This window comes from Phyllobates terribilis, unplaced genomic scaffold, assembly GCF_046119375.1.
Source record: "Phyllobates terribilis strain yellow unplaced genomic scaffold, ASM4611937v1 Scaffold_3__8_contigs__length_932513732, whole genome shotgun sequence".
In the NCBI taxonomy this organism is placed as follows: Eukaryota; Metazoa; Chordata; class Amphibia; order Anura; family Dendrobatidae; genus Phyllobates; species Phyllobates terribilis.
The window spans coordinates 250,720,453-250,735,028 of NW_027362763.1; the positions used below are offsets into that span (position 1 = coordinate 250,720,453).

At 40.7% G+C, this 14,576-nt stretch overlaps 1 protein-coding gene across 1 annotated transcript in view; it reads left to right on the forward strand.

Moving 5' to 3' along the window:
* The first annotated feature begins 1,798 nt into the window (after nt 1-1,798).
* The window catches only part of AADAC (arylacetamide deacetylase), a 41,464-nt gene continuing 28,686 nt past the window's right edge, over nt 1,799-14,576 (forward strand). The window contains exon 1 of the mRNA XM_073674735.1: nt 1,799-2,034. Within this exon, the coding sequence (XP_073530836.1) occupies nt 1,897-2,034 (138 nt within the window). The 5' untranslated portion in view covers nt 1,799-1,896. The remainder of the gene's footprint in view (nt 2,035-14,576) is intronic.

Genomic DNA, 14,576 nt, shown 5'->3' on the forward strand with positions numbered 1-14,576 from the left:
CATCTAATATACATGGTGATATGACTCATAGGGTTTCTATGATATATGTTACTATCAGTATACCGTATGGTACATTTGATCATATTTTGCCTTTATATTCTTAATTTTTACCATATCATTTGACATTATCTTGCTTCTATTTTTCATATTTTTATATTTTGCACTTTGGGAAGTATAACTGGGTCTGCCCTTATTTATTTGTTCTATTACATGGCATCCATATTTGTTCTCTATATTTAGTAGGGTCTCTTTCCCTTGCCCATATACAATTCTATGGGATTAATACCTGCTGTTGGAACCCAACATGGACAGTATTGATAATTCGTGTAATATGTATGACTGAACTCATAATTTGATCCACAAACTCTGTATAACACTAAAGGTTATCAAAGGACTACATCAAAGAGGCAGACCCTGTGCTGTGGAGGTTCATAAAACATCTGAGGCATGAAGACAATTGTCTATATACAAGCATGCCATCTGCAGGAAGATGAAGACCTCTGCAATCACATTTGACCCTTGACCCTCATCCATTCTGGACCTAAGAATGCCATCTTTAGGGTATGTGCAGATGGTCGAGAGCCGCTGCGGGTTTGAAATCTCATGTCCACTATGCGTATCTGGGCACCTGCGGGTCACCCATGGAAACTGACATGCTGCGCTCCTGTGAACTTTCCCCATAGACTAGACCTCTGAGGAAAGTCTGCATGTGAGAAAAAAAATGGCGCCACTCATTTGCCTAATGAGCGGAAGCCGCGCGGCCATTCCACAGTGTTGGGCCACAGGTGCCTCTTGACCGTCTGCACATACCCTTAGGAAAGTGTCTGCATCAGCAGCCATGTGCATGTTTCTGGAGAACTCAAAAGACTGTGACCTGATTGGATGTTACCATTATGTGAAGATGTTACAGGGATGGGAAATGTATGAGCCATGTTTGACTGTGTGACTGATATAAAGCTAGCACATCAAGCTAGTTAGGCATCCTTCCTACTTCCCATCTTCCATTACCCTCTCCTATCACCTTTTCCCTTTAATTGTACTCTTATCCCTTAGATAGGTTTCCCTTATGTATGTCATTGTAATTATTCTAATTGTAATGAATCCCCTTCGAAAGACCCAGTAGCTCTTGTTAATTAATAATAACTGGCACCCCAAAACTCAGCAGATTCTACACCTGGTTACACCACTTATCTGTAGATGTTAATTATATTATATTTGATGTGAATATCTATCCATTGTGTCAGCACTAAACTACTACTAAGTATATATATTTTTTTTCTTTAATTGGTTTATCTTACCTTTGGATGTCAATGTGAATTCTCTGACTTTAATTGTTTTGAATTTAAGACTATTGTCGTACCAATAAATATTTGTTTTTGTAAGTGCACTTCTTTTTCTGTACTGCTTTTTGTTTTGTAATGTATGTACCATCACTGAGTGATCTTGGTTGACCTCCGAAGTGGTGGTGATGAAACAGCGTGGTCTTAAATAGGTAAGTAAAGATATTTTATAACATTAATAAATTATATACAGTATAATCATGCATAGTCAAGTCATAGTTATGTATTTTCATGTAGTCATTTAATGATCTTTGTAATTACATATTATTAAACTATTTGACATATTCCCACAATGTACACATATTGTATAATCTTACTTTGGCTCCTTTCCAGAGAAAGGATTAAGATTGTATTTTCCTGTTTGAGGTAAGAACGTATCAGAGACACTGAAACATGCAGTTGTGTTTCTCTCTTAAGACTGCAGAGGAGATCAGATTACGAATGGGCTCAGCCCAAAGTTAATATTTTGGACCTATCAGTGCCTGCTGCTGACTTGTAACACAGTCAGTGCGAGAGAGCTTTAATCACTTGGCAGAAGTGGGTACTGTTGTTAGACATGGCATTGAAATCCCTGTGCTTTGTGCTTCTGTCCGTGCTGTTGGCATATTATATTTATAAACCTTTACCAGATAACATTGACGAGAAATGGAAAGTTATGTTGCTTGATGCCACTTTTAGAAGTCTTGGAGATTTGGTAAGATATTTACATTTTTTTCATTCTTTAATTGCTTTCTTGATCTTGATATACTTTGCATTTTAACAGCTTCCGAATGCTTATAGAATGAGGGTATTATAGTGCCTGGAAGGAGAATTTAGAAAATCCTGCAGAGTTGACTCATGAATATGATAATGGGTAGGAAATCTAGTTGCTATGTCCTATTATGTTGTATCAATAATTACCTAGAGACGCCCAGGTATTTACATGCTAGTCTATGAATAATATACCTTTTGTAACGTAACTTCACTTTGCTGCAGAATTGCACAAAGCAATACAAAGATCTGCCACTCCTTTTTATGTAAACATACGGAACTAGAATAAAAAAAGGCAAGATATTTCCTGGCCAGATCTTGAGACAATAGCAAAAGATGATTATGATTCACCTAAGGACTTAAAAGTATCATCTAGATATATCCTATAAATATTATTATTATTAATATTATTATTATTATTATCATCTCAATACATTGTTATATTTTTATTAATAGCTTTCCCTTGACATGAGGATTGATGGCATATTGCAGAGTTGTAAATATTCAGTGCAAAATGTAAAAAGCTTATAATATGTGCACAAAGACTTGCCAACTCTTAGTATGTCTAGGATCAGGGCCGGCGTCAGCACCCGGCGTACCCGGGCAAGTGCCGGGGCCCTGGAAAATCAGAGGGGCCCAGCCGCCCACTCACTGTCGGGGCCCGGGCCCACACACCCACCCGCCACTCACTGTCGGGGCCGGGCCCACACACCCACCCGCCCACTCACTGTCGGGGCCCTGGCCGCTTCCTCGGCACCTGTTCAGGGACGCAGGCGCTGCTTGATTGCCGGCACTCCCCCCAGACATGGCCGCGCGCTGTCCGGCTGTGTCTGCTAGTAATGACACGGCAGGGTCGACGGCACTGCACCTTTAATTGTGCTTGTGTGTCGCTCCTGCCGCGTCATTACTAGCAGACACAGCCGGACAGCGCGCGGCCATGTCTGGGGGGAGTGCCGGCAATCAAACACCGTCGGAGCGGAGGTCCTGCACAGATGGGCGGGAGGGGCCCGGACCCCTCCGGGCCCGGACCCGACCGCAAGTGGGCCCCTCTGATGTTCCAGGACCATGAAGTCTGTGACACGCCGGGGGCCCTGCACTGCCCCATACCCGAGGAGCTGCTGGACAGGACACTGGACCGGGGACAGGTGAGTGAGGCTTCCCCAATCCCCATATTAAAAATATTAGTAATGGGTCTGTGTGAGTGCATGTATGTGAATGTCAGTGTATATGACTGTGTATATATATTTGTCTGTTTTATCTATGTGTATGTCTGTATGTCTACATATGTCTGCGTACCGTGTGTGCGCACGCATATGTCTGCGTACCGTGTGTGCGCGCGCATATGTCTGCGTACCGTGTGTGCGCGCGCATATATCTGCGTATGTGAAGGATGAGGGGGCAGGCTGGGCCATGTGTAATAAATAAATAAATATATATATATATATATATATATATATATATATATATATATATTTCTCCGCCGTATCTGTGCATCATGAATCGTGTATGTGTTAAAAGGGCCCACTGAGACTCTTTCGCTCGGGGCCCAGAAAAACCTGGAGCCGGCCCTGTCTAGGATGCTCCAAAAAAAATCCCAAATATTGTAAGATAAGCTTTCAGATTTCCAGCTATTGCATGTTCTGATTAAAATCCCAGCTTTCTAAGTTCTTATAGTTCTTCGCATCACAATGTTGTCTCCAGAGGTGCCTGCTAGTGAAAAACTACAATCTATAAAGAGAATTGAAGGGGAAGTCTGAAACGAACATTGAGTTAATCTTAAATGTCTGTCTATTTAATGTAATAATCAAATCGCTTTTCTAATATGCTTTAATTAAAAACGACCCTACCATTCCCTCTCTACTATAACTGCTTTAATTTATTTTACTACTAGTTTGATTACAAAGACCTGTGCCGCCCCCGAACATGACACCTCAGGGGCGGACTGGTCTCTGCTTATCCTGCTCACTGGTTTCTTTCCTTACAATAAATCAATAAGTTTCAGACCACTCATTTAGGTGATTTACTCTGAAGTACTCTGAAGTTTGTATTAAGAAGGTCTACCTTAGTGTGTTTATATATATATGTATATATATTTGGAGGGTCTTGTCTGTGGTCATATTGTACTAAATAAGCTTTTGTTATCTCCCTGATATCACTTGAAAGTTGGCACATATCAGATATAGTGTTGCTACTAGCACTCGTTGATATATATGAAAATCTATCTATTAAAATTATCCCGGAGCAATTATTTTTCTTAAGCTCCTGCTATTAGTTAAATTGAAAAGCCCTATAGCCTCATTTATAAATGAGAGCTGCTAACAGATACCATGTATTTAAAGGAACCTGTCAGCAGGTTTCTGTACCCCAAATTAATTTCATTTATATTAAAGAGTCTGTAATGCTAAATAAATCCCTCCATAAAGCTATATTTCCGTTTCAGAGAAATCACTTGTTCAAATTTTATGCTAATGAGCCATAAGTGCAGGGGGCATGGCCTTGCACTTACAACTCTTTGGCCTGTCTCTTTTCCCACCTGACGCCCATCTCCCTTCACTAACTGACAGGTCACTCATTTCTGTGAACTTCTTCCCTGCCCAACATCTTGCAAAATTGCAGTCATTACTGGAGTAGCCTATACACAGTAAGGTCCTGAAGAAGCTGCAAGAGCTGGACAATAAGTCTATGCATGCGCCACCCTGCAGGAATGACAGCACTTGTGAAAGATCTTGGGCGGCAGCAGCATGTCACTGAGAGAAGACTGTCATGTTGGTCACTGATGGGAGGCTACAGGCGGGCAGGAAAAAGGGAAGAGAGGCTGGAGGGCTTTAAGTTCAGGGCCAATACCCCTGCACTTGCAGTTCAATAGCATAAAAATCGGACAAGGAATTTCTCTGAAATGGAAATACGAATTACTAAAGCAAAGGTATAGATTCATTCAACATTACAGCAATTTAACATGGACGATATTAGCTTTGTGTACAAAATCCTGCTGACAGGTTCCCTTTAAGTTGGCTGCATACAACAAATGAAAAATTGGTTAAATGACCGCTATTTTACACCACAAAAACATTAAGACTGGAGTCAAATATTGGCACTTCTTCCATTATTATATTAACTCAGGAGTGTGCCATTCATAGCGGCAGCCCACGCGGCCGCTATGGGGCCTTCTCCTCCCCCATCACCATAATTTCAGTGGTATCCACTTCCCCAGGACACTGATACCATTAAATAGAATGGTGGATCAGGGAGAATAACCTGTGCCGGTGAAACTGACACGCTGCGCACTGGAGACGCGATAACATCACTACATCGCACCTGCTGTGCTGAAGCCTCAGTACTCATGCTACACAGAACTGAGCAGCACACTGGGGGAGCTGGGAGAGGAGGGGGCTCATACTGATAGGCCATCATGCTTTGTGTTTCTAGGTGAGACAATAAGGATCTCATACTCTGGGGTGGCACTTTAGGTGCATCATGCTGTGGGGGTATTATACTATATTGGTTGCTCTCAAGTTCTATACTGTACGTGTGGGGTGAAACTGGAGGGGGGGATTCAATGTGGGGATTCCATACTTCGCGTGTGGGTGGGTACATTTTTGGAAGCATCATACACTCTAAAGCCCATAAAAGGGATATCACTAGGGAGGTAGGGAGGACGGTAAGGGGTTTCAATAGCGATATAATTACTGTGTATGGGCCCAGAATACATGTCCTTCCATGTCTTTCTCCTGATTTATAAAAGTTGGGAGATATGACCCCACCAAATTTATAATATAAAAAAATATATATTTTTTGTATGGGCTCCAATTAGAACTTTTGCTATGGGGCCCTTATGATTTCTATGTATTTCTACATTGACTGTAGGTCGGCTGATCATATCAAAGTTTAGATGCTATTAACACTATTTAACTACATTCAGATGGCTGTAAATTCTGTCATCAGAGAGAATCTGGTTGAATATGCAAACTACATAAATCAATCTCTGATCCGAGTTTGCTCAGAGTGTCAGCATAGTGTGATCCGATTCTCTCGAATGAGAGGACCATAGCACATTGTGAGAAAAAGGTGGAGAACAAAACGTCTCCATTTTTTCCATTCAGTGAGTCCACGGAAATCAGACTGCACTCAAATATCATCTGATTGCAGTCCAATGTTTTCCATGCACCCATAGACTTCAATGGGTGAGTGGAATCATGCATGCTGCAATTTTTTTCACTGACAGAATCTATCAGTAAAAAAAATCGTGCATCAGCACTACCCCATTGAATAACATTGGTCCGAGTGCAATCTGATAAAAAAAAAAATTGGATAGCACTCATCTGATATACAGTCAGGGCCGAAAGTGTTGGCACCCTTGAAGTTGTTCCAGAAAATAAACTATTTCTCCCTGAAAATTATTGCCATTGCACATATTTTGTTATACATTTGTTTATTTCCTTTGTGTGTATTGGAACAACACAAAGAAACAGAAAAAAAGGCAAATTGGACATAATTTCAAACCCCAAAAATAGGCTGAACAAAACTGTTGGCACCCTTCCAAAATTGTGGGTGAACAACTTTGTTTCAAGCATGTGATGCTCATTCAAACTCGCCTGTTACAAGTAAGAGGTGTGGACAATATGAAAATCACACCTGAAACCAGATAAAAAGGGGAGAGGTTGGGTTAAATTTTGTGTTCTGTGTGTGCCACACAAAGCTGGGAGATCAAAAGAAAGAGAACTGTCTAAGGAATTGAGAATAAAAAAATTGTTGAAAAATATCGACAATCTCAAGGTTACAAGTCCATCTCCAGAGATTTTAATGTTCCTTTGTCCACGGTGTGCAACATAATCATGTTTACAACCCATGGCACTGTACCTAATCTCCCTGGATGTTGACAGCAGAGAAAAATTGATGAAAGGTTAAAATGCAGGATAGGCTGAGTGGTGGATAAGCAGCCCCAATCACGTTCCAAATAAATTCAAGCTATCTTGTAGGCTCAGGGTGCATAAGTGTCAGTGCGAACTATCCATTGACATTTGAATGAAATGAAACGCTATGGCAGGAGGCAAGGCATCATGAAATCTGAAGATTACCAAAGGATTTTGGGTCGCAATGTAGTGCCCAGTGTCAGAAATCTTGGTTTGCATCCTAGGTAATGGGTCTTCCAGCAGGATAATGAGCCCAAGCGTACTCCAAGAAGCACACTGAAATGGATGGAAACTAGCAGTGAAGAGTTCTGAAGTGGCCAGCAATGAGTCCGGATCTAAATCCCATTTAACACCTGTGGAGAGATATTAAAACTAGTGATGAGCGAGCACTAAAATGCTCAGGTGCTCGAAGCTCGGGTCGAGCACATTAGAACACTCGGGTACTCGACCCGAGCAACGAGCCCAATGTAAGTCTATGGGAAACTCGAGCATTTTTCTGGCGGTCCCCCCCGGCGGTCTGCAGAAGGTCAAAAATTGACCAAATCAATGGGAACAGTGCTCAATTAAACGTCAGGCAGGCAGAATATATAGGCAGACAGGCAGGCAGGGTATTTAGGAGGGTGCATGAAAAACATAGCAGGACACTTGGAACACACTAGTGCCCTACGATTTTCATGCACCCGTCTCTTTAAAAAAGCCGGCTGGCAATTCATCAGCGGCATACACCGGTACCCGACAATTTAGAACAGAAAGAATAGAGCATCACACATAGATTAGATAGATACATGTCAGTCGCATATATAATAAGTACAGTGACAGTGTTGGTTACAGTACTTGTTATTTAGTGTTAAAATAAAGAATTTATTTAAAAAAAAATAGTAGTGTTTGTGTCTCTTTAAAAAAGCCGGCCGGCAATTCATCAGCGGCATACATCGGTACCCGACAACTTAGAACAGAAAGAATAGAGCATCACACATAGATTAGATAGATAGAAACATGTCAGTCACATATATAATAAGTACAGTGACAGTGTTGGTTACTGTACTTGTCATTAAGTGTTAAAATAAAGGATTTATTTAAAAAAATAACAGTTTTTCTGTCTCTTTAAAAAAGCCGGCTGGCAATTCATCAGCGGCATACATCGGTACCCGACTACTTAGAACAGAAAGAATAGAGCATCACACATAGATTAGATAGATAGAAACATGTCAGTCACATATATAATAAGTACAGTGACAGTTACTGTACTTGTCATTAAGTGTTAAAATAAAGGATTTATTAAAAAAAAAATTGGCGTGGGGTTCCCCGTAATTTTAGTCTCTAGCGGAGGTTAAGCAGAATGCTGGGGCAGATGTTTGAAGCCTGGGAAGAGGGTAATACCCATGGAGCTTCCCAGGCTACTAATATCAGCCGCCAGCGAAATACCTAGCCTTTACTAGCTATTAAAATGGGGGACCCAAAAAAAAAAATGACGTGGTGTCCCCCCTATTTCAATAGCTAGCAAAGGCTAAGCAGACAGCTGGGGGCTGATATTAATAGCCCAGGAAGGGTGCCATGAATATTGGCCCACTCCCAGGCTTGAAACACCAGATGTCAGCTGCCCCAGAAATGGCGCATCCATAGGATGCGCCAATTCTGGCACTTAGCCTCGCTCTTCCCACTGCCCTGTAGCAGTGGCAGTGGGGTAATAGGGTTGGGGTTGATGTCAGCTTATAATGCCAGCTGACATCAAGCCCAGGTTAGTAATGGAGAGGCATCTATAAGACACCCCCATTACTAACCCCATTGTGAAAGTAAAAAAAAAAACACAAACACCAAGAATAAAGTCCTTTAATTTAAATAAAAACACAATTCTTTAATGTTCTAAGTTAAACTCTACTTACCATCACGCCCATTCCAGCTGAAGCCAACGATCTCCTGCAATAAAAGTAAAATTATAAACCAACCTCATCCTTACCTTTCCATGGTTCCCAGGACGGCTTCAGCTCTGCTACATTGACATGACAGGCTGGATCGCAGCAGAACGCTGCCATCCCGCTTGCCATGCCACAAACACTGAGAAGCTCCTCAGTGAAGCTCCTCAGTGTCTGGCTGTGATGGCATCCAGATGAGCTGAGTTCATGTCCAATGAACTCAGCTCACCTCATGCACGTCACTGACAGCGTGGGAGAATTCTCCTGCGAATGCAGTGCTGGCAAATGACGTCACCGCTTGAGCAGGAGAATTCTCCCACGCTGGGACAGCAATGAAATGGCAGGCTGGATGGTAGAAGAACGCTGCCATCCAGCTTGTCATCCTTCAGAGACACTGCGGAGCGCAGGCATGCTTGCGCTCTGCAGTGTCTCTGAACGAGTTCAGACTTTCAGCTTTAATTTGTGGGTATCCACATTAAAATTGGATGAAGGGTTTAGGAGTTTCAGCTCCTTAACATGTGCCACCCTGTTTTTAAAGGGACCAAAAGTAATTGGACAATTGACTCCAAGGCTATTTCATGGACAGGTGTGGGCAATCCCTTCGTTATGTCATTCTCAATTAAGCAGATAAAAGGCCTGGAGTTGATTTGAGGTGTGGTGCTTGCATTTGGAAGGTTTTGCTGTGAAATAAATATGCGGTCAAAGGAGCTCTCCATGCAGGTGAAACAAGCCATCCTTAAGCTGCAAAAACAGAAAAAAAACATCCGAGAAATTGCTACAATATTAGGAGTGGCAAAATCTATAGTTTGGTACATCCTGAGAAAAAAAGAAAGCACTGGTGAACTCATCAATGCAAAAAGACCTGGGCGCCCACGGAAGACAACAGGGGTGGATGATCGCAGAATAATCTCCATGGTGAAGAGAAACCCCTTCACAACAGCCAACCAAGTGAACAACACCCTCCAGGAGGTAGGCGTATCAATATCCAAACCTACCATAAAGAAAAGACTGCATGAAAGTAAATACAGAGGGCTCACTGCACGGTGCAAGCCACTCATAAGCATCAAGAATAAAAAGGCTAGACTGGACTTTGCTAAAAAACATCTAAAATAGCCAGAACAGTTCTGGAAGAACATTCTTTGGACAGATGAAACCAAGATCAACCTCTACCAGAATGATGAAAAGAGAAAAGTATGGTGAAGGCGTGGTACAGCTCATGATCCAAAGCATACCACATCATCTGTAAAACACGGCGGAGGCAGTGTGATGGCTTGGGCATGCATGGCTGCCAGTGGCACTGGGTCAATAGTGTTTATTGATGATGTGACACAGGACAGAAGCAGCCAAATGAATTCTGATGTATTCAGAGCCATACTGTGTGCTCAGATCCAGCCAAATGCAGCCAAACTGATTGGTCGTCGTTTCATACTACAGATGGACAATGACCCAAAACATAAAGCCAAAGCAACCCAGGAGTTTATTAAAGCAAAGAAGTGGAATATTCTTGAATGGCCAAGTCGGTCAACTGATCTCAACCCAATTGAGCATGCATTTCACTTGTTAAAGACTAAACTTCAGACAGAAAGGCCCACAAACAAACAGCAACTGAAAACCACCGCAGTGAAGGCCTGGCAGAGCATCAAAAAGGAGGAAACACAGCGTCTGATGATGTCCATGAGTTCAAGACTTCAGGCAGTCATTGCCAACAAAGGGTTTTCAACCAAGTACTAGAAATGAACATTTTATTTACAATTATTTAATCTGTCCAATTACTTTTGGTTCCTTTAAAAACAGGGTGGCACATTTTAAGGAGCTGAAACTCCTAAACCCTTCAACCAATTTTAATGTGGATACCCACAAATGAAAGCTGAAAGTCTGAACTTCAATTGCATCTGAATTGTTTTGTTTAAAATTCATTGTGGTAATGTCTAGAAACAAAATTAGAAAAATATTGTCTCTGTCCAAATATATATGGACCTAACTGTAAATAACAAAATGTGTAATTGCAATAATTTTCTGGGAGGAATATTTAATTTTCTGGACCAAATTTAAGGGTGCCAACACTTTCGGCCATGACTGTATATGCTGGTGTTTTGCGAGCCCTTAGGCTAACTTACTATGATGAATATTTAGTGTACTTTGATGTTGCAGGATTTCTGTACCTATTAAGTTACTTGTGTTTTTTCAATTGCATAGGTGGGGGGTTTTAAAAGCATTTTTTATCTCTACTGTTTCTCTTTAGATATGTCATCTTTTTAAATAAAGTCGCTTAATTTTTGATACTTCCTGATATTTAGCCTTTAAAAAGTTTTTATTAATGCAGAAATGTGTTAATTAAATGCCTTTAATGATTTCCACAGCGAAGACACACTAAAAAGGCATGTGTGCTTTTATCTGTGGATTTTCCACCTTAAATGCAATTCAATGGAGAAAATCCGCACATAAAACTCAATTTCCTTTGTAAGTATGCTATGTTACAGATTTAAACAACGCAGCGGTCACTTTATAATGTAAAAAAAAAAAAAAACGGTGGGCATGCTATTTCTATGTATCCCATCCACTTTGCTGGAACTGCAAGATGAAAGTACAAAGTCAAAGACTCACCAAAAACCTCAGTGAGAACTTAACCACACTATCTTTAAAATGTACAGATTTTCTATTTTCTATCATTCTTTTGCATGTGAAAACAGGACTGATAAATTGACTGCAAAAAAATGTTTAATTTAGCTAATAGTTATCATTTGTTTATGTAAATATAGAAACCAAGAATATTGATGGCAGAAGTCCACCTGGCCCATCTAGTCTGCCCTTTATTCTTTAGAATAGATTCAGGATTATCCCAGGCAGGTTTAGATTTGCTCCCTGTTGATTATTATGTAACACCTGCTAGGAGTTTGTTCCAGGCATGTAATATTTTAGCAAATATTTTTTAAAATTGGTTCTGATCTTCCCTCAACTGTTTCTGATTGTGCGGAGTTTACACTCCATGGTAACACGAGCTAAAAGGAAAAACATGAGCCTCTTTCACATATATAAAAAAGTCTCTTAAATTTCACGCAAGGTAATAAAAGGATAACAACTTCGAGAGCAAAACAGGTGGCCGCAGCTTGTTTTTATGCAGCATAAGAATTACTATAGATTATTTAACATGAAAAGAATTCAGGTGCTTTATGCACTGCTTTAAGGTGCCGTCACACTTAGCGACGCTACAGCGATCTCGACAACGATACGACCTGGCAGGGATCGTTGCTGCGTCGCTATGTGGTCGCTGGTGAGATGTCAAACAGTCAGATCTTCCCAACGACGCAGCAACGATGCAGCGACCTGTAACGATCTGTATAACAATGCACTCCTATGTGTCTCAGTTCTGAGTCGCCAATGAGGTCGTTGGTAAGGTGTCAAACACACCGATGCATGCTACCCAGCGGGACCTCAACGATCAAAAAATGGCCCAGGCCATTTCGACATGACCAGCGATCTCACAGCAGGGGCCTGGTCGTTGCTACATGTCAAACATAGCGAGATCGCTGCTGAGGTCGCTGTTGCATCACAAAACTTGTGACTCATCAGCGATCTCGCTTAGTGTGACGGGGGCTTTATAGTCATCAGAAATGAGTCTCTGTTGTATACAGCCAAGCCTCGGGAATTACAAAGAGAAAAACATGTAATCAGCACCTAGTTTAGCTCATAATAAACATTTGATTTGTGGAGCTTTTGCATTTGGACTTTGTAACGAGTTATCTGAACACGTGAATTTGCCTAAATGTCTGTTTCAGCAAGAATGAATGCTGAGCAACAAAAACAACTAACATACTGAGAACAGATGGTATCACAAGAGAACCTCAATGTAATGAGGATAATAAAGCATGTAATATTACTGGATTTAGATTGGTCATTAAGGACAATTACACTTTAAATCAAAGAATGACAGGAAAAAAAACATTTAATGTATCCTGATCTTATGTGTAAGATTTCTGTAGAGAAACAAGTAGATTAACCACAGTAAACATTTTTTGAGGGGTTGTGTAAGGGTAGAAAAACTTGCCAGGTTTATTCCCGAAATCTTTATTCCAGTAACTCTTGTACATGGGTTATGTCTGCTATTGTAGTAAATCTTGCAGGCAGGTTTACAATTAAGTTAACACACCTACGATATATGATAATTCAGAATAAATTATTCACAATAGAGGATGGATATATCTTACCTCCTCAACCCACCATGCATAGTCACCTCTGAACAGGCCATGCACACAAAACTCTCCAATAGGAGTCAGACAATAAAGACAGAATATCTGGTTTCAATAATTTACTAATGCCATAAGCAAAGAGAATGGGCGTAGCTCAGTAAACGCAGTCTTTACTGAGGTACGCCCTCAGAATAATAAAACATAAAGCATAATAAAACATCAATGAGTATAGCATTACAGTGAAGAAAATAAAATAAAAAAAAAAAAAGAAAAATCTTAACATAATTTGATTTATAATGTGGCAGAAGAAATCCAGCTTAATGGTATAAAATCTTTCAACTTTATTTTTATATGATTAAAATCTTTTTACGTGCCTCATTAGTCCGTAGATCAGAATTTCTGCACATTTCTGGTGCACTCATACTCATAATGTAAATTAAAATAGAAGTAAACTTAAAGAGAACATGTCAGCAGGATTTTGCTGAGCACACACATGACAATGTTGGCGCTGTGATACTGATTAAAACGATACCTGTAGTGAAGAAATCAATTTTGTGGATTTTGTGTACTCAAGGTTTGAAGTTTTCTTATAATCCTAACTTTGTGCATTGGGAAAGGCCTGTGGGTAGTGTGCTCAGCTCTGCCTCGGCCCCTCCACTGCTCTTGTTGTCTTTATCGTACTCCTGGTTTGAACTTCGCACCAGCGCCATCCTATGAGCGGGCGGCGCTTGCACACATTGATCTCCTGGCAGTCTTCAGGAAAATGGCACTGATGGCGGCGCAAGCGCACATTTAGATCTCGGCTCAATGACGCATGCACCGCCATATTACTGAAGACTGCCAGGAGGTCTATTGGCGCATATAACACCACTATTTTCCAGAATTCTGCGAGGAGATCACTGTACACAAGCTGTGCCTGTTGCCAAATCAATCAGTTGATGAAAAATTCAGTTTTGCAGAAATCTCTACAATATAATCCTGTATCAGCTGGGTATGAAATAGACAGATCTTCAGCCGCTAAATGTCTGTCTATTTTATGTAACCATTTAATCACCTTTCTTATATAACATATAGGGAGATGAGTGCAGCCTCCTGTGAAGTCCTGATTGCGATTCTTCTCTATTGACTTGTCACAGGAAGTGAAGTAGGGAAAAACAAACGAAAAAACCCCACATTTAGGGATTGGAATATACATATAGAAAGGCCATTTTAGGTATTGGACCTGCCCTTTAAATATTAAGATATATTAACCTTTTGGATTGACTGATAGCACTGTAGTTAAATAATGAAATTGATGATCAAAAATACACATTGCCCAAGTAGTTTGTACACAATGTACATAACCAGCAGTATGTTTTGCTGTGTATATTAATTATTCCATAGCCATGGGAATTTCTATTCACTTGGTTCCCCACTGATACTATCAAAAAGTTACTAGTCTTAGATTTTCAGTAAGATTTTGAATTTAGGTCTTAA